This window comes from Halichoerus grypus, chromosome 6 (assembly GCF_964656455.1).
Source record: "Halichoerus grypus chromosome 6, mHalGry1.hap1.1, whole genome shotgun sequence".
In the NCBI taxonomy this organism is placed as follows: domain Eukaryota; kingdom Metazoa; phylum Chordata; class Mammalia; order Carnivora; family Phocidae; genus Halichoerus; species Halichoerus grypus.
The window spans coordinates 93,378,083-93,404,880 of NC_135717.1; the positions used below are offsets into that span (position 1 = coordinate 93,378,083).

At 37.0% G+C, this 26,798-nt stretch overlaps 1 protein-coding gene across 25 annotated transcripts in view; it reads left to right on the plus strand.

Annotated features, from left to right (window-relative positions):
• Window positions 1–26,798, plus strand: part of PLEKHA5 (pleckstrin homology domain containing A5) — a 238,832-nt gene that overhangs the window by 198,799 nt on the left and 13,235 nt on the right. For 15 of the 25 annotated variants that reach the window (XM_078075676.1, XM_078075681.1, XM_078075675.1 and 12 more), the window contains 5 exons: window positions 5,890–5,991; window positions 9,362–9,473; window positions 10,582–10,628; window positions 11,421–11,609; window positions 12,464–12,581. In XM_078075676.1, the coding sequence (XP_077931802.1) occupies window positions 5,890–5,991; window positions 9,362–9,473; window positions 10,582–10,628; window positions 11,421–11,609; window positions 12,464–12,581 (568 nt within the window). Of the gene's footprint in view, window positions 1–5,889; window positions 5,992–9,361; window positions 9,474–10,581; window positions 10,629–11,420; window positions 11,610–12,463; window positions 12,582–26,798 lie in introns of those variants that run through there. The other 10 variants (XM_078075685.1, XM_078075689.1, XM_078075687.1 and 7 more) reach the window with 2 other exon arrangements.

The window sequence follows — 26,798 nt, forward strand, 5'->3', positions numbered from 1 at the left end:
TCCTGAATCATGCTAGTAGTTAGCTTATACATTTATCCACTGCAAAAATAATACCAGTATATGAAGTAATAACAGTAATCAGGAATATTTCTTGGAGCAGTTATTGGGTACTAGATTCTAAGTACTTAACATGTACTTAATCCCCATAACCCCTTGGCATGGGTACCATTATTATTATGTTAAAAATGGAAAACAGAGAGATTACCCAGGATTACAGTGAATAAATTGTATGTATAGACTTCCATTAAACTGATTTGTGTTCTAAGTTGGATTCTAGCTAGGAGGACCATAAGTAAACAGATTTTAGACTCTGGTGGATATACTAGAGTTTAGGATTATAAACTTACAGGGACAGGGAAGCAGGACAAAGGAACTGCCTTGGGGAAAAGCTTGCACGTTAAATATCTTCATATACTCATTCAGACTCCAGGTAATAAAGAGTTTCTGAGAATCATGGTTACAGTAGTGTCGTTTTTTTGTAGTAGTTCCATCAATATTCATGAATTTGCATGGAATCTGTTTTGAAAGATTTTAAGATAATTTTTTTTAAAAGATTTAAAAGAGAGTGAGCACGTGCATGAGTGGAGGGAGGAGCAGTGGGAGAGAATCTTCAAGCAAACAAATCTTCAAGCCGACTCCCCGCTGAGCTGAGCCTGATGCCTGGCTGCATGAGATCATGACCTGAGCCGAAACCAAGAGTTAGACGCTCAACCAACTGGGCCACCCAGGCGCCCCAATATAATTTTTAAATACCTGGTTATTTTATAATTACAATACAACATCCCCCCAAAAAGAGATAGTCAGGTATGATATGCCTCCTGATGTGCTGCGGTAGAAAGTGCCCAACAACAGATGTGAGGCATTTTTACCAGAAAATCAAATCTAAATCTCAACAAGCCTCAATATGTAACTACGAGTTTATAGGAAATAAGAGGAAACAGAAGAGCATGTAAGGAATACCCAGGAATTCAATTAGCAAAATGTAGAGTAGGAGAAATTCTGCAGATCAAGTGACCCAATCTCATCCCCATATAAGTAGCAGGGGCATAGAGAGGATGATAGGGGAAACTGTTATAATTTTTTTAAAACATTTTTAAGGAAGGGGTGCCTGGATGGCTCAGTCGGTTAAGCTTCTAACTTCAGCTCAGGTCATGATCTTGGGATTCTGGGATCGAGCCCCACATTGGGATCCCCACACAGCAGGGAGTCTGCTTGTTCCTCTCCCTCTACCCCTCCCGCCACTCATGCACTCGCTCTCGCTAGCTCTCGCTCTCTCTCAAATAAATAAATCCTTTAAAAAAAATTTTAAGGAATAAATATTAATGATTTTTAAAGCAAGAATTTCCATGTTATTTTTTCATTTTAGTTTCTTTTCTTTAGAAATACATTCTGAGGGTCACCTGGGTGGCTCACTCAGTTAAACATCTGCCTTGGGCTCAGGTGATCCTGGGATCCTGGGATCAAGCCTCACGTTGGGCTCTCTGCTCAGCGGAGAGTCTACTTCTCCCTCTCTCTCTCTGCCCCTCTCCCCCTACACCCCGCTGGTGCTCTCTCTCACTCCCTCTCTCTCTCTCTCAAATAAATAAATAAAATCGTAAAAAAAAATACATACTGAAGTATTAATAGATGAAATGATGTGATGCTTGGTATTTGCCTTGGAATAATTCCCCAAAGATAGAATATGTGAGTACTATAGATGAAACCAGAATGGCCATGTATCCATACTGTTGAATTCAGAGTGGGCCCTACTTTTGCCTATATTTGTGAATTTCCGTTGTGTATGTCTGAGAAAGATTAAAAGAAAATCCACAGAATTGCTAACAAAAGTGTAGTACATTAATAGGTATTTTTTATTTCCCTATATTCTAGCATTTCTACATTTATAATTATACAAATTTATTACATCTAAAATTTGTACAATAAATAGCGACTTTCTTTGAGATGGAATATAGTTTTTATTTCAGAGATTAGAAGAGAAACTAGATATGAGTTAAAGATTATAAAAATAGATTACACGTTTATGTTTATGTAGCATATTGTATAGCTGTTCCCATGGCTGCATTTGGTTATAAATTGCCATTGATATTGGACAAGAAAAGGAGAGGTGCTTGGCTGGCTCAGTCGTTAGAGCATCCAACTCTTGATCCTTGGGGTTGTAAGTTCAAGCCCCACGTTGGGTGTAGAGAAATTACTTAAAAATAAAATCTTAAAAAAAAAAAAAGGAAAGGAAAGGTCTTATTACATTAAAAACTTGGAAATGAATTATTAGTCCTAATACTTTCTTAATAAAAATGATAATATGTATTCACTATAGCTCTACTGGTAGATATTAAAATCCTCATTTTACTTGTTCCACATCCTGAAGTTAGACTGAGTTAAATTTTTTAACATCTTCTGCCATCCCTGTAACAATCTTATGTGTACACACATTTTTTTTTTTTTACCTTTGTTAGAGTATAAATATTCTCAGAAAAGGACACAATTTAAGTGCACAGATATGGCTGACATCCGTATCAACACACTGAATTTTACTAAAATGCCAGAAACTCCCCTCCCAATGACTGCTTTCCTAGAACCACCATTATCTGACTTAAACTATACATTAGCTTTTTGCTTATTTTTGAACTTTATAAATCATATATATATAAATCATGTATAATCATATAGTATATACTCTTTGGCTTCTTTTAACATTGTGAGAGGCATCCATGTGGCTGTAGATTGCAAGATGTCATGTATTCTCTTAACTGTATATAGCATGAAACTCTCCATGCTTTTTATCAAAAGCACTGTCTCCTGACTTAATGCCTGTGATTTTAAGATAATTGAATGTTTTTTGTTTTGTTTTGTTTTGTTTTGTTTTTTTAAAGATTTTATTTATTTATTTGAGAGAGAGAATGAGAGACAGAGAGCATGAGAGGGAAGAGGGTCAGAGGGAGAAGCAGACCCCCCGCTGAGCAGGGAGCCCAACGTGGGACTCGATCCTGGGACTCCAGGATCATGACCTGAGCCGAAGGCAGTCGCCCAACCAACTGAGCCACCCAGGCGCCCAAGATAATTGAATGTTTAAAAGTCATTACCCCCCCTTTTTTTCTTAAAGATTTTATTTATTTATTTGACAGAGACACAGCGAGAGAGGGAACACAAGCAGGGGGAGTGGGAGAGGGAGAAGCAGGCTTCCCGCTGAGCAGGGAGCCTGATATGGGACTCGATCCCAGGACCCCAGGATCATGACCTGAGCTGAATCATGACCTGAGCCGAAGGCAGACGCTTAACAACTGAGCCACCCAGGTGCCCCTAAAAGTCATTACCCCTTTTAATTGCCTTATCAAACTATATATTATCTTCTTGACAAAAAAAAAAAAACCCCGTAAGGTCATATTTAAAGATTTTCAACATGGTATTTGTGAATTTGTCAATGAAATGCTCGGCCAGGTATTGGAAGAAACTGATGTTATGCCAGCGCTGCCACTTTTCTTGCTGTCCTGTGTTGATTTGTGTCCTGCCCACCCATAACCGTGTTTGAGGAGCCCAGAGATAAAGGCAGAAACAGCTAAGCCCATCAGGATTATGGGTCTCAAGCCAAAGGTTATAGCGCAGTGACGGCAGGACTTTCCAGGCTAGAAAACTTGAAAGTGTATTATGTTTCTTCACCCTTAAAATAATTTCTAGCTCTAGAGTTAATGTTTCCTGTACTTCTAGGATTAGAAAGGCAAGGATTCTTACCTTCCTAAAATGTTCTTACAGAGGCATCTGGGTGGCTCAGTCGCTGAGCATCTGTCTTCGGCTCAGGTCATGATCCCAGGGTCCTGGGATCGAGCCCCGCATCAGGCTCCCTGCTCGGCGGGAAGCCTGCTTCTCCCTCTCCTACTCCCCCTGCTTGTGTTCCTGCTCTCGCTATCTCTCTCTCTCTGTCACATAAATAAATAAATCTTTAAAAAAAAAGTTCTTACATTTGGATGCCTCTATATAGCCTTTGAACCGACCCTACACCTGTCTTTTCTCCAAGAGAGGTTAGGTGTTAACCTGGCAATGCCATCTTAATTGCTGAGCCACCATGGAGTCTGGAGATAAATAAATATGGAGATCAGTACCCTTATTCATTCAGGTAAAAGTTTGCTGGAGCCAAGTAAGAAGACTAATATTTACACCATATAGAAGAGGTAAAAACCTTTAGTCCTTTATCACTTTGCCTTTTAAAAATTTTATTCTTGTGAAATCAGTTAAAAAGACTCCCTAAATTACCTATATAATATAGAGATGATAAAAAAAAATATCCAGTGGTTTATCTCTACTTTTTAAAAAATAAAATTCACTGTAAAACCTGCTTAAGGAGATATCTTAGATTCAAAAAGCAATTATCCCAAATGGCCAAATTCTAACACTCATTTTAATTTTTAAAAGTATGTGCTTTGAATAATTTTTCATTGCCTGAGGTTTTTTTTTTTTTTAAGATTTTATTTATTTAATTGACAGAGAGAGAGAGTGAGAGCGTGAACACAAGCAGGGGGAGTGGGAGGGGGAGAAGCAGGCTTCCCACTGAGCAGGGAGCCCGATGTGGGGCTCGATCCCAGAACGCTGGGACCATGACCTGAGCCAAAGGCAGACGCTTAACGACTGAGCCACCCAGGCTCCTCTCATTGCCTGAGTTTTTTCAAGTAATTTTAAGCTAGTTACACAATATACAAAGTAAAATAACTTTTTTTTTTTTTTTTAAGATTTTTTGTATTTGAGAGAGAGCGAGCACAAGCAGGGGGAGCGGCAGGGAGAAGGAGAAGCAGACTCCCCACTGAGCAGGGAGCCCAACTTGGGGCTCGATCCCAGGAACCTGAGATCATGACCTGAGCCAAAGGCAGATGTTTAGGCAGATACTTAATCTGACTGAGCCACCCAGGTGCCCCAGAAGTAAAATAACTCTTTAAAAGAGAACCATTAGGAACAAACTGTTAAGATTATTGTGTAACATTGTGTCAACTATTCTTCAATTTAAAAAAAAAAAAACTGTTTAGATTATTTTAAATAACCTTTCCTCCATACTCCATACCCTCTTTCCTTATCCCAAGACTATTAGTGTTGTTAAACTGACGTTTCCCGGGGCGGGCTTCATTCAGCACAGTTCAGGGCATGAAATCTCTGGTTGTGGAAGATTCTTAGACAAGAGTTACTAATTCATTTTACAACAGTGCTCCCTATATCTTTGTTGTTTGTGTTACATGTGCCAACACCACACTATATACTAGTAATAAAACTGATCAAGGTCCTTGCCTTACTTTATCAATTTGTTGACTTCATACCACTCTGAAATGTCTGAAGAGTAATTACAACCTATAGAAGAGTACCTACACTCCCATAGAACAGCATCCTGAAACAGTGAAGTGACAATGTATTTTTGACCATTTGTAGAATCATTCCATATTCAATAGATGACAGGTGGTTAAAGACCAATGTGAAAATTTTCTCTGTGATTTTAGGGTTGGGGGTGATTTTTTTCCAAAGGAGAAAAATATAGGTGAGTAGCATCTATATTGAGTCTCTATAAGCAGGATTCACTGATTTATTTAGCTGAATTAGGTTTATTACATTACTGTAAATTTATTCCGAGTAAAGATATATCAGGCTTCTGGTGTTATTGAAAATCCAACATGCTAAAATAGAACTATTTAGTATTTTTTATTTATGGAGAAATTTTAACCAGGGTAGATAAGATAATGCTTTAAACAGGAAAGGAAAGGAAAAATGAATTACAAGGAAAATGAATTACAAAAGTTTTTATTTTGCCCAATATTAACTACACAATTTTCTAAAACCTAGAAAGCTTGTAGTTGCAGTGATAACAATATAAAAGCACATTTTCCCCCATTAAAGTAATTAATGTTCTTTGATTTTTAGGAACTGGAACGAGCATGGAGAGAATATGACAAGTTAGAATACGACGTAACTGTTACCAGGAACCAGATGCAAGAACAGCTAGATTGCCTTGGTGAAGTTCAGGTACAGAAGTGAATTTTTTTTTGCATTGTCTCAACTGGTTTTGACTGGTACTGTACAACCCACCTCGTCAGATTTGTGCATGCCCATGGGGTGCCTGGGTGGCTCAGTCGTTAAACGTCTGCCTTCGGCTCAGGCCATGATCCCAGGGTCCTGGAATCGAGCCCCACATCGGGCTCCCTGCTCAGCGGGAAGCCTGCTTCTCCCTCTCCCACTCCCCCTGCTTGTGTTCCTGCTTTCTCTCTCTCTCTCTGTCAAATAAATAAAATCTTAAAAAAAAAAAAGATTTGCGCATGCCCTTAATAATTTTTACATTATTGGCCACCTAAGACATAGGTTTAAATACTTTCAGTGATAGGAATCTTACTATCCCACGAAGTGGCCCATTTCTCATTGTTTAAAAGTTCTTTTTTCTGTTGGGCACATGGTGTGATCCCTCTGATGTTTTTGCTCCTGCCTAACTGTGTTAAAGTTAGTATTGAAGTGTTGAATTTAAATGGACTTATCAAATAAAGGATAACTTATCTTTTCATAAAATTTATTATAATCCAGGGCACCTGGCTGCCTCAGTCAGTACAGTGTGCAACTCTTGTTCTTGGGGTTGTGAATTTGAGCCCCATGTTGGGTATAGAGATTACTTAAAAATAAAAAAATAAAAATTTATCCTAATGCATTCTATATTAAATTCCTCTTTTTTATCAAACTATTTTAGCCTATTGACTTTTGATATGTTATCGGATAGGGAAAGATGCAGCACTGCTTAGCATAAAGAATCCAGTTTTGTAAACACTCACATCTAGAATTAAGTTCCAGGTGTTAATTTTCTTGTCTGTAAAATAGAAACAGTAATACCTGTCTTAAAGTGTTGCTCTGAGAAAGGGAAGATAATATATGTTCGAGAAAATAGTAAAAGTCACTTCATGCTTGTGACTATAAATTTAGCCATCTGCCTTGGGAACCTTATGGACTCAACAGACAAGTCAATACAAGGAATAAAGGTTAGTAAAGTTGACTCTTAGAAAACCAACTGTCCTCCATCTGGGCTGTCCAGTATAGTAGCCACGAGCTACATGCTATTGTTGGGCTTGAAATGTTGCCAGCGTGATGAGAAACTAAATTTTTAATTGTATTTCATTTTAGTTATCTAAATTTAAGTACCCACATGTGGTTGTGACTTCTATATTGAACACTGGGGTCAATACTAACTATAGTAGGAAAAAAAAAAAAAACCTGAAATATCTAAGAAATAACCCAGGGGTCAACAGACTTTTTCTGTAAAAGACCAGATATTAAAATATTTTAGATGTTGCAGATGTATATACTCGGTCACATAATCTTGGGCAGTTTTGTTTTTTTTATAACCCCTTAAGATGTGAAAATTCATTTTTAGCTTTCAGGCCACAGCAGTTTACCTGATTTAACTTAACAAAAAATGTTCATCATGAAAATGTAATGTCTATATTATAGGACATAAGATTTGAATAAATAGAGAAGTGGAATTGGTATACCATGTTCATGGATGGCCTAATTTAACATTCTCTAATGAAAATTCTTCATATAAACTCAAATTCTATTCCAATCAGATTTCCTCCAGAATTCTTTCAAAAAATTAACAAAATAGTACTAATATTTTAAAGGTATAATGAAGGCCACAATATTGTTTTGTTTTGAAAAATAAAGAACTAAAAGGCTCACTCTATGAGCTATAACATTGCACATAGACCAGTTACATAATGACTCTGCACTTCAGTATTCACAGCTGTAAAATAAAAATTATAGTGCCTACCTCTATCAGGTTATTATAATGACTAAATATGTTGATATTTTTGAAGCACTTAGAATAGTATCAGGCACATAAAACATACTGTATAGTGTTTATTAAATAAATAAGTAAACGGGGCACCTGGCTGGCTCAGTTGGGAGAGCAGGCAACTCTTCCTCTAGAGGTTGTGAGTTCAAAACCCACATTGAGCATAGAGCTTACTTTAAAAATAATAATAATAATTAAGTAAATAAGCAAACAATGAAGGCAACATAAACAACTTAAAAGATGGCATACTGGCAAAAAGTATTGTCAACCACTAAAATTCAACAAGAGTGACTATTTTGATCTTCAAGGAAATTTCTTTGATTTGGAGAAGCGATACATTAGAAAAATGGACAGAGAGCATGACTTGTTAATCTATAGAAAGTAAAACTCAGATTGCTAACAAGTGTTTGAATATTGTTCAGAGTCACCATAATCAGAGAAATGCAAAATAGTACAAAAATGAGATTTTCATTGTACACCTTTCAGATAGGTAAAACTACATACATTTTTTTTAATTATTGCAAAAATAATATGTATCCTATATACATGTGCACATATCTGATTTTTATAATTGAAATTCACTCCCTAGAAGTCTCTATCAGTATTCACATCCCTGGGTTGTCCTTGTGTTTGGGTCTTGTGTGAATACTTCCTTCTTTTATTTTGATGCTTCTAGCCCTGTGGCTTGGGAAACTGGGTAACCAAGGTTATGTATTGCCTTTTTGAAGCAGCATAGCACATAGTCCTCATGTTTATAGACTTTAAAAGCATATTTTCACCTCTCAGAGGACTTTTTAGCTAAAATTTTTTTCTGGTTAATGTGACAGTTTTGTACTTCATTGCCCTTTTTTAAAAAAATAATTTACATTCCTGGGGCGCCTTGGTGGCTCAGTCGTTAAGCGTCTGCCTTCGGCTCAGGTCATGATCCCAGGGTCCTGGGATCGAGCCCCACATCGGGCTCCCTGCTCAGCGGGAAGCCTGCTTCTCCCTCTCCCACTCCTCCTGCTTGTGTTCCCTCTCGCTGTGTCTCTCTCTCTGTCAAATAAATAAATAAAATCTTTAAGTAAGTAAATAAATTTACATTCCAAAAAATGATATTTCTTGTTATCCAAAGTATCAATAAGTCATAGAGTTCTATTTGAATCTTACTGGAAACCAATATGATCTCATTTTCTAGAATTTCTAGAACTTAGGAAATTAGTATACTTCCCATTTATTTTTTCTTCTCCCTTAAAAATATTTTTTTTAATTTGAGTTTGTGAGTTTCTATTTTGTTCTGTTTTCTTTTTGTTTTCCATTTTTTAGTTCCTTGTGATCAGCAATAATGCAAGCCAAAGCTTATTGAACAGATGTGAAATAGTGCACTTAAGTCTGAGAAATTGAATTTTTTCTTTCTGTGCTTCATCAAAGGCCACAGAAGTTGAAAAATTGGGAGAGTCACATAGAGCATGTTAAATATTCTCAAAACTTAATCCACTGCAATTTTCATTTTTTTAAATATATAATTAGTGGGATTTACAACTTTTTTTTTTCCCCTTCTATGTGGGCTCTTTTTCGTGAAAGACTGAATCAGCAGGAATTCAGCGTGCACAGATTCAGAAAGAACTTTGGAGAATTCAGGATGTCATGGAAGGACTGAGTAAACACAAACAGCAAAGAGGCACTACAGAAACAGGTAAATCAGCTTTTCTGCAGTAATTGACATAATCTTACATCTCAGTGGAATGACACAGGGTGCCTGGCTGACTCAGGTAAAAGAGCATGCAACTCTTGATCTCAGAGTCGTGAGTTCGAGCCCCATGTTAGCCCTGTGTTGGGTATAGAGATTACTATACAATAAATAAATAAACTTTTTAAATAAATAAATAAGTAGATAGGATGACGCATAGAATTGGATTTCTTTTGTTATTTGAATGGATTTTTGACATCAGAAAACAGACACTCTTGTAACGTTGAATCAGTACACTAAATTTATAAAGTAAAAAACAAAAGTTCTGCCAGCCTCACCCGCAGCAAAAATAAATTACTGTTTTTTGTGTATAATTATACGCATGCATAATGTTTTGCTTTTGTGATTTTTTTTTCCCCCACAACAAAGAATGGAATCATAGTATACTTATTTTTTCAACAATTTGGTTTTTTCTCCTTAACAGTATAGTGCAATAATAACTGTAAGAATCCATTGTATAGATGAACTATAATGTATCCATTTGTGTTGTTGGACATATAGGTTGTTTCCAGATATGGGATTTGGTTTTTTTCTGTCATAAACCATGTTGTGTGTGGTGTGTGTGCGTGTGTGTGTTATTGTATATACGGCTAAACGTGAAGGCTAGAGATTACAAGAAGTTAGAAATGAGCACGCATCTTTCATTTTGCTAGGCACAGCCAAATTGCCCTTCTAAATAATTGTACTGAATTATATTTACATCAGTAGTGCTTCAGAAAACCCATTTCCCTATACTCTTGTTTAAACTAGATATTTTAATTTGTGTTTTTAAATACAGTTGCTTTCAGATTCTGGAAACATTAATAAACAAGGGATTAGAAACTGAAGGCTTCATTTAAAATAAGTGAAATGGGGGCGCATGGCTGGCACAGTCAGTGGAGCATGTGACTCTTAACCTCGGCGTTGTGAGTTCAAGCCCCACTTTGGGTGTAGAGATTACTTAAAAATAAAATCTTTAAAAATAAGATAAAATAAATGAGATGAAATGATTCCTTTTAATGTAGATTTAAAGAATATGTTTAGTGTAAGTAGTTACATTTTGGTTTTTTTTTAGGTATGGCAGGGTCAAAGCCTTTCTCAACAGTTAAGTACAAAAATGAGGTAAGTTTGGATTATCTATCTCTAAATTATTTTAAATGTGTAACACATGAATTAGAATTTGTCTTCTCTTCATAACAGAAATGTTTCCTAAATATATTTAAGTTACTGTTTTAATCTTGAAATTTCACTGATTCAGTACTTTGATACTTCTAACAGATGTGATTTTTCTTCCCTTAATGCAAAAAAAAAAAAAAAGTTGAATCACTACTTTTCATCTGTGTTAGAACTTTAACATTGTCATACTTTTTCTAATACAAGTAATTTGAATATTTATCATTGTTTCTTATTCTTGGTAAAATTTGTAGGATGATTGATAGATAAGTTGGCTGTGTGTCATGCATACCATAGAGAAATTACAACTACAAAGAGATACTGTCAACCTGATTGAAATCATCTGTGGTCTTGAATTTTGTATTAAAACCAATCAAAAAAATGTTTCTTTATTTTGTCTCTTAAAATTACCAAAAAAAAGTAAGATTTTTAAATTAATTATTTTCCTCTATTTTTAAAGTGAAATAACAGTAGTTTTATACATCTGTTTTGATGTTAAGCTTCAGATGAACACTAACCCGTATGTTACAGGAAAAAATTAGATAAAACCATATTTAAGACCCAGTTACTGGCTATCATACTTTGCATTTTTTATTTACTTTCCAATATGAGACTTTTGGCTTGGCAGTGTCCCTTTAATTATCTTAAAGTGAATTTAAGTTAACTTACCATTGCAAAGAATTTAGATATACTTAATTCAATATGCTTATCTAAATAAGGTGACTATTCTACAATCTTTAGGAAGAGGAAGTAGTCCCACCTCGTCCTCCACTTCCTCGGTCCTATGACTTTACAGAGCAGCCTCCCATAATCCCCCCTCTGCCCAGTGATAGCAGCTCCTTGCTCTGTTATAGCAGGGGCCCAGTCCATCTGCCTGAAGAAAAGAAGAGTCATCAAGTTCAAGGATATCCAAGAAATGGATCTCACTGTGTAAGTGGCTTCAGTAGCCACAGAATAATCAATCATGTACCTGCCCTCTCATTTTTGAAAGTTTATTTTAAACTCAAACTTTTTGTTAATTATAACCCCACTTTTAGCCAGTGTTTTTCTGTTTGTTTATATATAGTTATCATTTGTGCTTTTCCTGTTTTGGTTTTACCATTCTCATTTTTTTATATTTTTACAATTTTAATACTTCATAATTTCATATTTTTAATAAATGTTTTTGTAAAGTGGTTACTTTGCATTTGCCTAAGAAGTCATATTTTAAATATACCATTTCAGGATATTAGAGGCAAAATATCCTTGGATCAGAAAGAAGTGAGAATGAAAAAAGATTGTTGCTAGGAATGATAAAAGGGTTGGGATATAGGCAGTTCCATCTAGGAAAACTATTAGAGGATGTGGACATTGCCAAGGAGAGATGTTACCCATGGAAGCTGGAAATAAGAGGTTTGGGATTAAACAAATAAATGTAAAATGCGGTAAGCTAGAAGAGAATTAAGGAGATAAGGAATAGGGCTAATTTAATTAATACGATAAAATTATTTTCAGACCTCAGATGTACTGGGATAAAAAATGTTCTAATGACTTTGTCCCTAATAAGAATATTCTTAATTTGAAAACCAAAACTTTTACTGGTTAAAAATATTTCAGTTTTTTTTTCCTATGTTATTTGTAATATATATATATGTATCAATTACATATATCAATTGTGCCTGTACCCAAGATAGCTGACTGAAGCTTTCAATTTTTGGGGTTTGATTTGAGGCTTTAGAGGTAAACATTATAAAAGAAACTTGTGCCAATTTTTTTTTTTTGAAATTACATGTCTTCCTTTCAAGGGTCCAGATTATAGACTCTACAAGAGTGAACCAGAGTTAACAACAGTGGCAGAAGTTGATGAATCTAATGGAGAAGAAAAATCAGAACCTGTTTCAGAAATGGAAACTTCCGTTAAAGGTCAGCATTTGGGATATGTTTTATCTCCTGTGTTTTTCAGACATTTTAACAATAAAATCAGTTTATGTGTTGGCCCAGTATATATATACAAGTCCACAATCCCTTATCTGAAACCTTTGGAATCTGATGAGCTTCTGAATTCAGAAGTTTCACGTATTAGGAAGGTAACATGATCCATAAACCATGCATTACATGTCATCTCAGCTAGGCATGAGGCCACATCCCCTTCTGAAATAACATAGTATTTCTGGAATATTCACCCTAAGAGGAGGGATAAAGACTAAAAAGCTTCATATCAGTCCAGGTTAGCTTTTACTGAGAAATAAGTACATTCCAAACTTTTGAAAAGCTTTCCATTTCCTGAGATTTTGGGATAGGGAGGTTTTGGTTTTCTTCTGTTTGAAAATTGTACATAAAAGATCAAGGGCTGAGGGGTACCCTGCTGGCTCATTCAGTAGAACATGTGACTCTTGATCTTGGGGTCATAAGTTGGACCTCCACATTGGGCGTAGAGTTTACTTAACCAAAAAAACACGTAAATAAACAAATTCCATGACATAGTATTCTTACTGGGTGTACTCTGACTTTTTAAAGTTTAATTATTTTTGGTAATCTCTACACACAACGTGGAGATAGGTTGATCAAGATTTGCACACTCTTCCTTCTGAGCCAGCCCAGCACCCCTGATTTTTTTTTTTTAAATACTGATCATTCTTCAGAGTTGTAAAGAAAAAGGATAGAGGGGGCAGTATTCAAGAATAGAAAGATAGAAAAAGCCAGATACAGTGCAATGATTCAACCTTGATTGGATTGTGGTTTGTTTTAAATTCAATTAATTAACATATAATGTATTATTAGTTTCAGAGGTAGAGGTCAGTGATTCATCAGTTTTACATAATACCCAGTGCTCATTACATCACGTGCCCTCATTAATGTCCATCACCCAGTTACCCCATCCCCTCCAGCAACCCTCAGTTTGTTTCCTAAGATTAAGAGTCTCTTATGGTTTGTCTCCCTCTCTGATTTCGTCTTGTTTTATTTTTTCCTGTCTTCCCCCATGATCCTCTGTTTTGTTTCTTAATTTCCACATGAGTGAGATCATATGGTAACTGTCTTTTTCTGATTGACTTATTTCGCTTAGCATAATACCCTCTAGTTCCATCCACGTTGTTGCAAATGGTAATATTTCTCCTTTTTTGATGGCTGAGTAATATTCCATTGCATATATATACCACATCATCTTTATCCATTCATTTGTCCATGGAGATCTGGGCTTTTTCTGTAGTTTGTCTATTGTGGACATCGCTGCTATAAACATTGGGGGTTCAGGTGCCCCTTCGGATCCCTACATTTATATCTTTGGGATAAATACCTAGTAGTGCAATTGCTAAGTCATAGGGTAGCTCTATTTTTAACTTTTTGAGGAACCTCCATACTGTTTTCCAGAGTGGCTGCACCAGCTTCCATTCCCACCAGCAGTGTAAAAGGGTTCCTCTTCCTCCACATCCTCCCCAATATTTGTTGTTTCCTGAGTTGTTCATTTTAGCCATTCTGACTGGTGTGGGGTGGTATCTCATTGTGGTTTTGATTTGTATTTCCCTGACGCCGAGTGATGTGGAGCATTTTTTCATGTGTCTGTTGGCCATTTCTATGTCTTCTTTGGAGAAGTGTCTGTTCATGTCTTCTGCCCATTTCTTGACTGGATTATTTGTTCTTTGGGTGTTGAGTTTGATAAGTTCTTTATAGATCTCAGATAACACCCCTTTATCTGATAAGACATTTGCAAATATCTTCTATTTTATATGTTGTCTTTTGGTTTAGTTGACTGTTTCCTTTCATGTACAAGAGCTTTTTATCTCATGAAGTCCCAATAATTCATTTTTGCTTTTGTTTTCCTTGCCTTTGGAGATATGTCTTGGAAGATGTTGCTGGAACTGAGGTCACTGAGGCTGCTGCCTGTATTCTCTTCTAGGATTTTAATGGAATCCTGTCTCACATTTAGAATTTTTATCCCTTTTGAGTCTGTTTTTGTGTATGGTGTAAGGAAATGGTCCAGTTTCATTCTTCTGCATGTGACTGTCCAGTTTTCCCAACACCATTTGTTGAAGAGACTGTCTTTTTTCCACTGGATATTCTTTCCTGCTTTGTCGCAGTTTAGTTGACCATAGAGTTGAGGGTGCATTTCTGGGCTCTATATTCTGTCCCATTGTTCTATGTATCTCTTTTTATGCCAGTACCGTACTGTCTTCATGATTACAATTTTGTAAGAGAGCTTGAAGTCCGGAATTGTGATGCCACCAACTTTGGTTTTCTTTTTCAACATTCCTCTGGCTATTCGGGGTCTTTTCTGGTTCCATACAAATTTGAGGATTATGTGTTCCATTTCTTTGAAAAAAGTGGATGGTATTTTGATGGGGATTGCATTGAATGTGTAGATTGCTCTAGGTAGCATTGACATCTTCACAATATTTGTTCTTCCAATCCATGAGCATGGAATGTTTTTCCATTTCTTTGTGTCTTCCTCAATTCCTTTCATAAGTGTTCTATAGTTATTAGAGTACAGATCCTTTTCCTCTTTGGTTGGGTTTATTCCTAGGTATCTTATGGTTTTGGGTGCAGTTGTAAATGGGATCGATTCCTTAAGTTCTCTTTCTTCTGTCTCATTGTTTGTATAGAAATGCAACTAGAAATGTATTTTTGTGCATTGATTTTATATCCTGCCATGTTGCTGAATTCCTGTATGAGTTCTAGCAATTTTAGGGTGGAGCCTTTTGGGTTTTCCACATAGAGTTGCCATGTCATCTGCTAAGAATAAAAGTTTGACTTCTTTGCTGATTCGGATACCTTTTATTTCTTTTTGTTGTCTGATTGCTGAGGCTATGACTTCTAGTACTGTTTGAACAACAGTGGTGAAAGTAGACATCCCTGTCGTCTTCCTGACCTTAGGGAAAAGCTCTCAGAATGCTATTCACTGTGGGCTTCTCATATATGGCTTTTATGATATTGAAGTATGTTCCCTCTATCCTACACTGTATAGAGTTTTATTCAAGAAAGGATGCTGTATTTTGTCAGATGCTTTTTCTGCATCTGTTGAGAGTTTCATATGGTTCTTGTTCTTGTCCTTTCTTTTATTAATGTAGTGTATCACATTGATTGATTTGTGGATATTGATCCATCCTTGAAGCCCAGGAATAAATCCCACTTGGTCATGGTGAATAATCCTTTTAATGTACTGTTGGATCCTATTGGCTAGTATCTTGGTGAGAATTTTGACATCCATGTTCACCAGGGATATTGGTCTTTAATTCTCCTTTTTAGTGGGGTCTTTGGTTTTGGGATCAAGGTAATGCTGGCCTCATAAAATGAATTTGGAAGTTTTCCTTCCATTTCTATTTTTTGAAACAGCTTTAGAAGAATAAGTATTAATATTTCTTTAAATGTTTGGTAGAATTCCCCTGGGAAGCCATCTGGCCCTGGACTCTTGTTTATTGGGAGATTTTTGATTACTGCTTCAATTTCCTTGCTGGTTATGGGTCTGTTCAGGCTTTCTATTTCTTTCTGTTTCAGTTTTGGTAGTTTATAAGTTTCTAGGAATACATCCATTTCTTCCAGATTGCCTAATTTTTTAGCATATAATTGCTCATGATGTGTTCTTATAATTGTATTTCTTTGGTGTTGGTTGTGATCTCTCTTTTTTTTTTTTTAAGATTTTATCTATTTATTTGGCAGAGAAGAGGGGGCTGGAGAGAGAGAACAAGCAGGGGGAGTGGCAGGGAGAGGGAGAAGCAGACTCCCCGCCAAGCAGGGAGCCAGATGCGGGGCTGGATCCCAGGACCCCAAGATCACAACCCGAGCTGAAGGCAGATGCCCAACCAACCAACCCACCCAGGCACCCCTGATCTCTCCTCTTAAATAAAAATTTAGGTCCTTTCTCTTTTCTTTTTAATAAGTCTGGCCAGGAATTTTTCAGTCTTATTAATTTTTTCAAAGAACCAGCTTCTAGTTTCGTTGATCTATTCTACTTTTCTTTTGGTTTCTATTTCATTGATTTCTGCTCTAATCTTTATTCTTTTCCGCTGAATTTAGGCTTTATTTGCTGTTCTTTCTCCAGCTCCTTTAGATTATGTATTTGAGACCTTTCTTGTTTCTTGAGAAAGGCTTGTATTGCTATATACTTCCCTCTTAGGACCACCTTTGCTGCATCCCAAAGGTTTTGAACAGTTGTGTTTTCTTTTTTTTTTTTTTTTTTTTTAAAGATTTTATTTATTTATTTGACAGAGAGAGACACAGCGAGAAAGGGAACACAAGCAGAGGGAGTGGGAAAGGGAGAAGCAGACTTCCTGCCGAGCAGGGAGCCCAATGCGGGGCTCGATCCCAGGACCCTGGGATCATGACCTGAGCTGAAGGCAGACGCTTAACAACTGAGCCACCCAGGCGCCCCTGAACAGTTGTTTTCATTTTAATTTGTTTCCATGAATTTTTTTAATTCTTCTTTAATTTCCTGATTGACCCATTCATTCTTTAGTAGGATGCTCTTTAGCCTCCATGTATTTGAGTTCTTTCCAAATTTTCTCTTGTGATTGAGTTCCAGTTTTGAAGCATTGTGATCTGAAAATATGCAGGGAGTAATTCCAGTTTTTTGGTACCAGTTGAGACCTGATTTGTGACCTAATATGTGATCTATTCTGGATAATGTTCCATGTGCACTCAAGAAGAATGTGTACTCTTGATTTAGGATGGAATGCTCTGAACGTATCCATTGTGTCATTCAAAGCCCTTGTTTCCTTGTTGATCTTCTGCTTAGATGATATGTCCATTGCAGTGAGGGGGGTGTTAAAATCTCCTACTATCATTGTATTATTATAGATGTGTTTCTTAGATTTTGTTATTAATTGGCTTATATATTTGGCTGGTCCCATGTTAGGGGCATAAATATTTACAATTGTTAGATCTTCTCACTGGATAGACCCTTTAATTATGATATAGTGTTCTTCCTATTACAGTCTTTGGTTTAAAATCTAATTTGTCTATATAAGGATTGCCACCCCAGCTTTCTTTTGATATCCATTAGCCTGATAAATGGTTTTCCACTCCCTCACTTTCAATCTGGAGGTGTCTTTGGGTCTAAAATGAGTCTCTTGCAGACAGCATATCAATGGGTCTTGCTCTTTTGTCTAATCTGCTACCCTGTGTCTTTTGATTGGGGCATTTAACCCATTTACATTCTGAGTAACTAGTGAAAGATATGAATCTAGTGCTATTGTTTTACCTGTAAAGTCACTGTTTCTGTATATTGTCTCTGTTCCTTTCTCGTCTGTGTTACTTTTGCCCTCTCTTTTTGCTTAAAGGATCCCCTTTAGTATTTCTTGCAGGTATGGTTTAGTGATCACAAATTGTTTTAGTTTCTGTTTGTCCTGGAAGCTTTTTATCTCTCCTTCTATTTTGAATGACATCCTAGCTCGATAAAGTATTCTTGGCTGCATATTTTTATCATTTAGCACCCTGAATATATCATGCCAGTCCTTTCTGGCCTGCCAGGTCTTTGTGGATAGGTCTGCTGCCAGTCTAATGTTTCTACCCTTATAGGTTATGGACCTCTTGTCCCTAGCTGCTTTCAGGATTTTCTCTTTTTTTTGGAGATTTGCAAGTTTCACTGTTATATTCCACGATGTTGACCTGTTTTTATTGATTGTGAGGGGGCGTTCTCTGTGCCTCCTGGACTTGAATGCCTGTTTCCTTCCCTAGATTAGGGAAGTTCTCTGCTATAATTTGTTCCAGTGTACCTTCTGATTCTCTCTCTCTCTCCCTCTCTTCTTCTGGGATCCCAATTACTCTAATACTGTTTTGCCTTATGGTATCACTTATCTCTCGAATTTTCCCCTCATGATCCAGTAGTTGTTTCTCTTCTTCTCAGCTTCTTTATTCTCCATCATTTGGTCTTCTATATCACTAATTCTCTCTTCTGCCTCATTTATTCTAGCAGTTAGAGCCTCCATTTTTTATTGCATCTCAGTAGTAGCCTTTTTTATTTTGGTCTGATTAGATTTTAGTTCTTTTATTTCTCCAGAAAGGGATTCTCTAGTATCTTCTATGCTTTTTTCAAGCCCAGCTGGTAAATTTATAATCGTTATTCTGAACTCTAGTTCCGACTTCTTACTTCTATCCATACTGATTAGGTCCCTGGCAGTCAGTACTGCCTCTTCTTCTCTTTTTTGAGGTGAGATTTTCCATCTTGTCATTCTTGCAGAAAGTGGTGGCTTTTCTATTTGGAGAGTTGCAGCTATTCTTAGCTTTCTGGTTAAGTTCACAGGTGTTTAGAATGATTTGATAGCTATCTATCTGAATTCCTGGGACCAGACAAAACTAAGATCTCCTACTCCTCTGCCATCTTGGACTATCTCTTCTAGATTGTGGTGGGTTTTTTGTTTTGTTTTGTTTTTTAAGATTTTATTTATTTGACAGAGAGAGACACAGTGAGAGAGGGAACACAAACAGGGGGAGTGGGAGAGGGAGAAGCAGGCTTCCCGCAGAGCAGGGAGCCCGATGCGGGGCTCGATCCCACCCTGGGATCATGACCTGAGCCGAAGGCAGACACTTAATAACTGAGCCACCCAGGCGCCTAGATTGTGGTTTTAAAAAAATCTCTAGGAGCACCTGGCTGGCTCAGTCAGTGGAGCATGCAGCTCTTGATCTCAGGGTTGTGAGTTTAAGCCCTATGTTGGATGAAGAGATTACTTTAAAAAAAATGATAAGTAAATGTTTTTTGAAGTCTAAAGAAATTCTTGGGACAGTTATGGAAATTTAAGTATGTTCTAGAGATGATCAACAGTGTGATATTGTGGTTATATAGGAAAATGTGTACATGTCTCATAAAAAACTGTATGTGTGTGTGTTCACATGCAGTTGACTTGAACAACATAGATTTGAACTATGAGGGTCCACTTAAATGCAGATTTTTTTTCAATAAATATTGTACAGTACTGTAAATGTATTTTCCATATGGTTGTTTTAATAGGGTTTTCTTTTGTCTAGCTTACTTTATTGTAAGAATACAGTATATAACACATACAACATACAAAATAACGTGTTAGTAGTTGCCAGTCAACAGTAGGCTATTAATAGTTAAGTTTTTGAGGAATCAAAAGTTATATGCAGTGGCATCTGGCTGGCTCAGTCTATAGAGCATGTGGACTCTTGATCTTGGAGTCGTGAGGTTATGAGAGGAGGAATCCAGTAATTTAAGTGGAGCACTAAAATGCCTTGTGGCAGTACAAAGCTCAGAACCTGAACAAATTAGGAATCTGATAGGACACCCCCTCAAGTAAAGCTGGAAACCTCTGAGGGCTATACTCTCAGTGAAAACTGATTAATTAGATTTCATCAAAATTTAAAACTCCTCCCCATTAGAATGGGAGAAAATAATATATATATCATATAACAAAGGCCTTGTATTCAGATTATATAAACAGTCTTGCAAAGCAATAATAAAGACAACCCAATAAAAGTAGGCAAAAGACTTAGAAACAAATAAAGTATACAAACATATGAAAAAGTTTTACAACTGATCAATCATAAATGCAGTTTTGATGCAAATTAAAATCAGTTCACACCTTCTGGAATAGCTAAAATTAAGACTTACTACCAAGTGTTTGTTAGGACACGGAACAGTTGGAATTCACACACACTTCTGATGGTGGTATAAGATAAAACAACAGTTTGGTAGTTTCTTACAAAATTAAAATTAAATTAAATATGCAATTATCATATCCCAACAGTTCTGCTCCTATATATTTACCTAAGAAAAATGGAAACATCATTCCTCAAAAAAACTTCTACAAGGATTTTTACAGCAGTTTTAATTCATTATAAACAAAAATTGGGGGCAACCCATATGTCTGTAAACAAGAGTATGGATAAACAAATTGTGATATCTTCATATAATGGAATACCCCTCAGCAATTAAAAAACATTGATAGATGTACATGTGTGACTCTCAGCAACTTGTATAAATATGAAAAAAATTACATTAAGTGAAAGAAGTCAGACATAAAGAGACAGGTATATGATTCCCTTTATATGAAGTCTGAGAATAGACAAAACTAATCTATTGGTGATAGACAACAACAAAACAGTTGCCTTTGGCAGAAGGGTGGGATTGACTGGAAGGGAATTTTGTGGGGTGACGAAGATGGTCTATCTTGTTTGAAATGATTACACAGATGTTGTATGCATATGCAGCTAGGGATAAGAATGCATTTATCAAACCTCACCAGTTGTGCATTTAAGAATTTAAGATCTATGCATCTTAGTTATACATTTTGCCTCAATAAAACTAGGAAAGAACAGTAAAGACAGAAACTGGAGAGTTTGAGGCACCTGGGTGGCTCAGTTGGTTAAGCATCTGCGTTCATCTCAGGTCATGATAGCAGGGTCCTGGGATTGTTCCCTCCATCAGGCTCCCTACTCAGCAGGGAGTCTGCTTCTCCCTCTGCCCCTCCTCCCCCCTACTCATGCACACTCACTCGCGCGCTCTCTTTCAAAAATAAGTAAATAAAATCTTTTTTAAGAAAACAAAAACAGGAGAATTTGCCACTTACTGTCATTTGAGAGAGTTCTGCAGCACTTCATATAGAAGGAAGGTGGTCAGTTATGGAAAGTCTGAGAAGCAGAGAACTAAAATATTTGAAAGCAATAGCATATAAAACAGGAGGAAACTTGTTGGTATTAATATGTTCTAAAGTCCTTGTATTGTTCCAGAGGATGGTAATGATCATGATTACTTTTATACTTTAATAAGTTAAGCGTGCATGCTTAAGGATAAGATAAAGAAAAGAAAAAGACTGTATAGTTTCCAAACTAGTAGGGAAGCAAACCGAACGAGAATCCAAAAGAAGAAAAAGAAAATACAGAGGAAGTGGGAAAAATGTTAAACAAAAAATAGGGTGGCAGAAATAAATCTAAATACATGAGTAATTATAATTATAACAAATATAATTAGACTAAATGCTTCTCTTGAAAGAAGAAGGTTGTCAAACTGGATTAAAAATAAAATATAGCTATGTCATGTTTATAAAAACATCTAAAACTTAAGGCAACTAAAAAATTTAACCTCATGTTGAGGGAAAACATCAAGTTGTAGAAAGATACATAGCATATAGCTCCACATATGTGTAAGTTAAAAATATGCAAAACTGAAATAGTTTTTTTTTTTTTAGGAATTCAAATATTACAGAACTATAAAGAAAACGAGGGGGAAGATAAACGCATAATTAGACAGTTAATTACCTCTGAGGAGAGACAGGAAAGGAGAGGGGATTAGGGAGTGTTTTAAGGTCATGATGATATTTCTAAACTATGTGATGACCAAATGGGTAGGTCATTCTTTATGCTTGCACATATTTTACACTTAGTCCTTTTTATCTGCTCTGTTTAATAAAAACAGTAAAGGGGAAAGTCTCTTTCATTTATCCAATCAATAATTGTGTAGTAAGTGCTAAGTAAAAATTTGGGTAGTGTATAAGTTAATGAAATATCAGGCATGTAGCCATGATTTGGAGAAACTTTTTTTTTTTTTTTTTTTGGAGAAACTTTTAAAGCAGAGGTTCACAACCAGCCACCTACAAACCAGATCTTTGTTCTCCTTGTTGATGAATACACAATACACGGCCAAGATTAAAAAAAAAAAATCAGGGAGTATACAACACTTGAGCAGACACTTCACAAGAGAGTATATTCACATAGCAAATAAGTGTATGAAAAGAAGTGCAGTGTTGGGGCGCCTGGGTGGCTCAGTCGGTTAAGCGTCTGCCTTCGGCTCAGGTCATGATCCTCCTGGGTCCTGGGATCGAGCCCCACGTCACTCTCCTTGCTCGGCGGGAAGCCTGCTTCTCCCTCTGCCTGCCACTCCCCCTGCTTGTGCTCTCTCTGTGTGTCTCTCTCTCTGACAAATAAATAAATAAAATCTTAAAAAAAAAAAGGGCAGTGTTTGTAGTCACAGGGAAATGCAGATTAAAACCACAGTGAGATTCCACTTACGGCATACCACATTGCCCCAGTTAAGACTGGCATTACCCTTTTAAATTATCTAAATGTTTTTAGTAGTAGTTGTAGTAGTTAGTTAGTAGTTTTGTAGTTTGTAGTAGTTAGTGGTTTTGCTGGGATTTTCCAGATATACAGTTATGTCATAATTGTAATTTTCCTTTCCTCATTTTATGTATCTTCCTTCTCTGGAGCCGGTAGTTGCACAATAGTGTTAATAGAGAAGGTAGTGGATATCCTAATTCTGTTGTTGACTTAAGTGGAAATGCTTTTAAATTTTTCCCATTGATCATGGTACTGGCTTTGGTGTGGGCTGTCTACATTGATCATATTGTGGAAGTATCCATTCATTTTCATTTCACTAAAGCTTTCCTTTTTTTTTTTTTTTTTTAAGATTTTATTCACTTGAGAGAGCGTGAGAATGAGCGGTGGGGAGAGGGAGAAGCAGACTCCTCGCTGAGCAGGGACCAAATGCAGGGTTTGATCCCGGGACCCTGAGATCACAAACTGAGCCAAAGGCAGACACTCAACTGACTGAGCCACCTAGGTGCCCCAAGTTTTCCTTTTTCTTGAAAGGATACTGAATTTCATTAAATGCCTTGCTAGCGATCATGTTTTTCTCTTTATATATTAATGTATTGAGTTACATTTACTAGATTTTCTAAATTAAACCATCCATTTGCAGGGCGCCTGGGTGGCTCAGTCAGTTAAGGGTCTGACTCTTCAGCCCAGGTCTTGATCTCAGGGTTGTAAGTTCAAGCCCCACGTTGGGCTCCACAGTGGGCATGGAGCCTGCTGAAAGAAAGAGAGAGAGAAGGGGAGAGAGAAATAAAAAAATTTAAAAACCATCCATTTGCATTCCTAAGATAAACCTCATTTATGGTGTATTTTTCCTTTAAGGTGCTACTAGATTCTATTTGATAATGATTTATTTCATACTGTTGCATTAATAGTTATAAATATTTGTAAGTATTAATATTTATGAATAAATGTGGAGTTTTCTTAGCCCATAAAATGTGTTGGTTGCCACCATTTTTTTTGTTTTAAGATTTTATTTATTTGAGAGAGAGAGAGCATGAGCAGGGGAAGGGGCAGAGGAAGAGGGAGGAGAGGCTCCCCAGAGTGCTGAGCCTGAAGCCGAGCTTGATCCCAGGACCCAGAGATCGTGACTTGAGCCAAAGGCAGACACTTAACTCACTGAGCCACCTAGGCTCCCTGTTGGTTGCCAACATTTAAAGATTAGGATTTTGGGGTGCCCAGGTGGCTCAGTGGGTTAAGCATCTGCCTTCAGCTCGGGTTGTGATCTCATGGTCCTGGGATCGAGCCCCATGTCAGGCTCCCTGCTCAGCAGGGAGTCTGCTTCTACCCCTTCTCCCTGCTCCTTCTCTCTCTCACTCTCTCAAATAAATAAAATTTTAAAAAATAAAAATAAAGGGCGCCTGGGTGGCTCAGTTGGTTAAGCGACTGCCTTCGGCTCAGGTCATGATCCTGGAGTCCCTGGATTGAGTCCCGCATCGGACTCCCTGCTCGGCAGGGAGTCTGCTTCTCCCTCTGACCCTCCCCCCTCTCATGTGCTTGCTCTCTCTCATTCTCTCTCTCTCAAATAAATAAATAAAAAATCTTTAAAAAAAAAATAAAAAAAATAAAAATAAGGGAACAGTCCCTGTGGTTAAAAAAAATAGGGACTTTGGGGCGCCTGGGTGGCTCAGTTGGTTAAGCAACTGCCTTCGGCTCAGGTCATGATCCTGGAGTCCCTGGATCGAGTCCCGCATCGGGCTCCCTGCTCAGCGAGAAGCCTGCTTCTCCCTCTAACCCTCCCCCCTCTCACCTACTCTCTCTCTCTCATTCTCGCTCTCTCAAATAAATAAATAAATCTTTAACAAAAAAAAAATAGGAACTTTGTAGCTTTTCTTAAAAACTCAATAGAATCTAGGGGCACCTGGCTGGCTTAGTGGGTAGAACATACAACTCTCTCAATCTCAGGGTTGTAAATTTGAGCCCCACCTTAGGTGTGGAGATTACTTAAAAATAAAAGATTTAAAAAAAAAAAAAAAACCCTCAATAAACCTAGCCAGAATGCACCTGTTTCAACAACACTGGTTTCCTGGACCTGAGTAGCATCTACTTGCTTCGGGTAGGGTATGAGGGGAAAGTTGCTGTATATCATAATGTGTAACATTTTTAATTCCTATGGGCAAAGTGTTTAGAGCATATATAAAATAAGGACTACACCTTATATCTTATTCCATTCTTTTTTCTGGCTCCTATGTAGTCATAATGCCCCATGATCTGTATTGGATAAATGTGACCAGTCAAGTTTACAAAATTTAGCAATTTAATAAGTGACTTTAACTCATCAGTAGGAATTTAATTGAATTGGAAAAAGTAAAGAAGTTGATAATTATTTGTTCCATCAATGCATGTCTTTACTGACAAAAAATACCTTGTCTGACATATGTTCTCTATTCGGTTTGAATTCTTCCTCAAAATTTGCCTCTTAAAACTTAGGTGTTTGGGGGCGCCTGGGTGGCTCAGTTGGTTAAGCCACTGCCTTCAGCTCAGGTCATGATCCTGGAGTCCCGGGATCGAGTCCCGCATCGGGCTCCCTGCTCAGCGGGGAGCCTGCTTCGCTCTCTGACCCTCCCCCCTCTCATGCTCTCTCTCTCTATCTCATTCTCTCTCTCAAATAAATAAATAAAATCTTAAAAAAAAAAAATTTAGGTGTTTGGTTTTTTATTTTCTATTTTTGATAATCTCTATACCCACATGGGGCTCGAACTCACAACCCTGAGATCAAGAGGTGAATGCTTTCCCAGCTGAGCCAGCTTTGCACCCCTAGGTGTTTGGGTTGTTTGTTTGTTTTTTAACTTATAATCATAAGCTCTCATCTGAATAAATGTCTGAAGTACGCAGATCAATTATGGTATAATTCGTGCCACGTGACTTAAAGTGGGGCTTTTAAAAATGGATCACTAACTGGGATAATAGAGACTTTCTCTTTGAATTGCAAAATTACCTATATTGTGTATCAGTTCAGCTCTTCATATTCTTAAATATACAACCTTATAATATTTATACAGTTCATAAACAATATTAAAACCTAAGCTACAGGGGCACCTGGGTGGCTCAGTCGTTAAGCGTCTGCCTCCAGCTCAGGTCATGATTGAGGTCATGATTGAGGTCCTGGGATTGAGCCCCACATCAGGATTCCTGCTCGGTGGGAAGCCTGCTTCTCCCTCCCCCACTCGCCCTGCTTGTGTTCCCTCTCTCGCTGTGTCTATCTCTGTCAAATAAATAAATAAAATCTTAAAAAAAAAAAAAGAAACCTAAGCTACAGATTGTTTGGTGTATAAATTAAAGGAGTCCTCGACGATTGACCTACCATTTGTCTTGGGGGAGAAATTAGACTTCCTTTTTCCTTTTTCTGCTTAGTTGATGTAACTGTTAAGTGAGCCCAAAGAGAGTGGTATTTTTCTTTTTTTTTTTTCCTAAGGAAACCATTGAGATATTAACAATTTGTTCTTTTACTAATGTCCTCAGTAGATGATAGTGCATATATTCTGCTTAAACAAGATGACTACAATATAAATGCATATTTTATATGTTAACTTATTTTTAGCTGCTTTTATTTTTGTTGCGTTAATGATTTTGTGTTGTATGTTTTGTTTTCTATGGTGTGTGTTCATTTTAGAAATTTTTAAAATTACAAAAGAGAAAGTGGCAGTGATTACCTATAGGTAACTATTGATAACGTTGTTAGTGGACTGTTTATTGAGACAGTGTGACTGAAAAGAGACCAAATGGAAATTAAGGACATTTAGGTAAATCACTTAACCTTTCTGGGCCATGCCTTTCCTGATCTTTAATATGTGAGAGGATTAAGGTCCTTTCAATCTCTGAAAATGTTGTGAATGGAAAGAAGGCTAAAGGATCAGCCATGCTGCTGCTGAGCTATATGGACTCGAGGAAGTAAATCAATGCAGACACTGCACTTCATTTACCTTCTTTCCTTTAGAAGGTTGTTGTGAGGATATATTATCCATTGTGTATTTCTAATTTTATAATTAAAATGTTTGATATCATCTATTAATCTGTAGAACCTTAGGTAGAGTACTTTAATGGAAGGCTACTACAATTTCCCTGGCCCTTTTCAAACAATAAATTTGCCCTGTAGAGCCC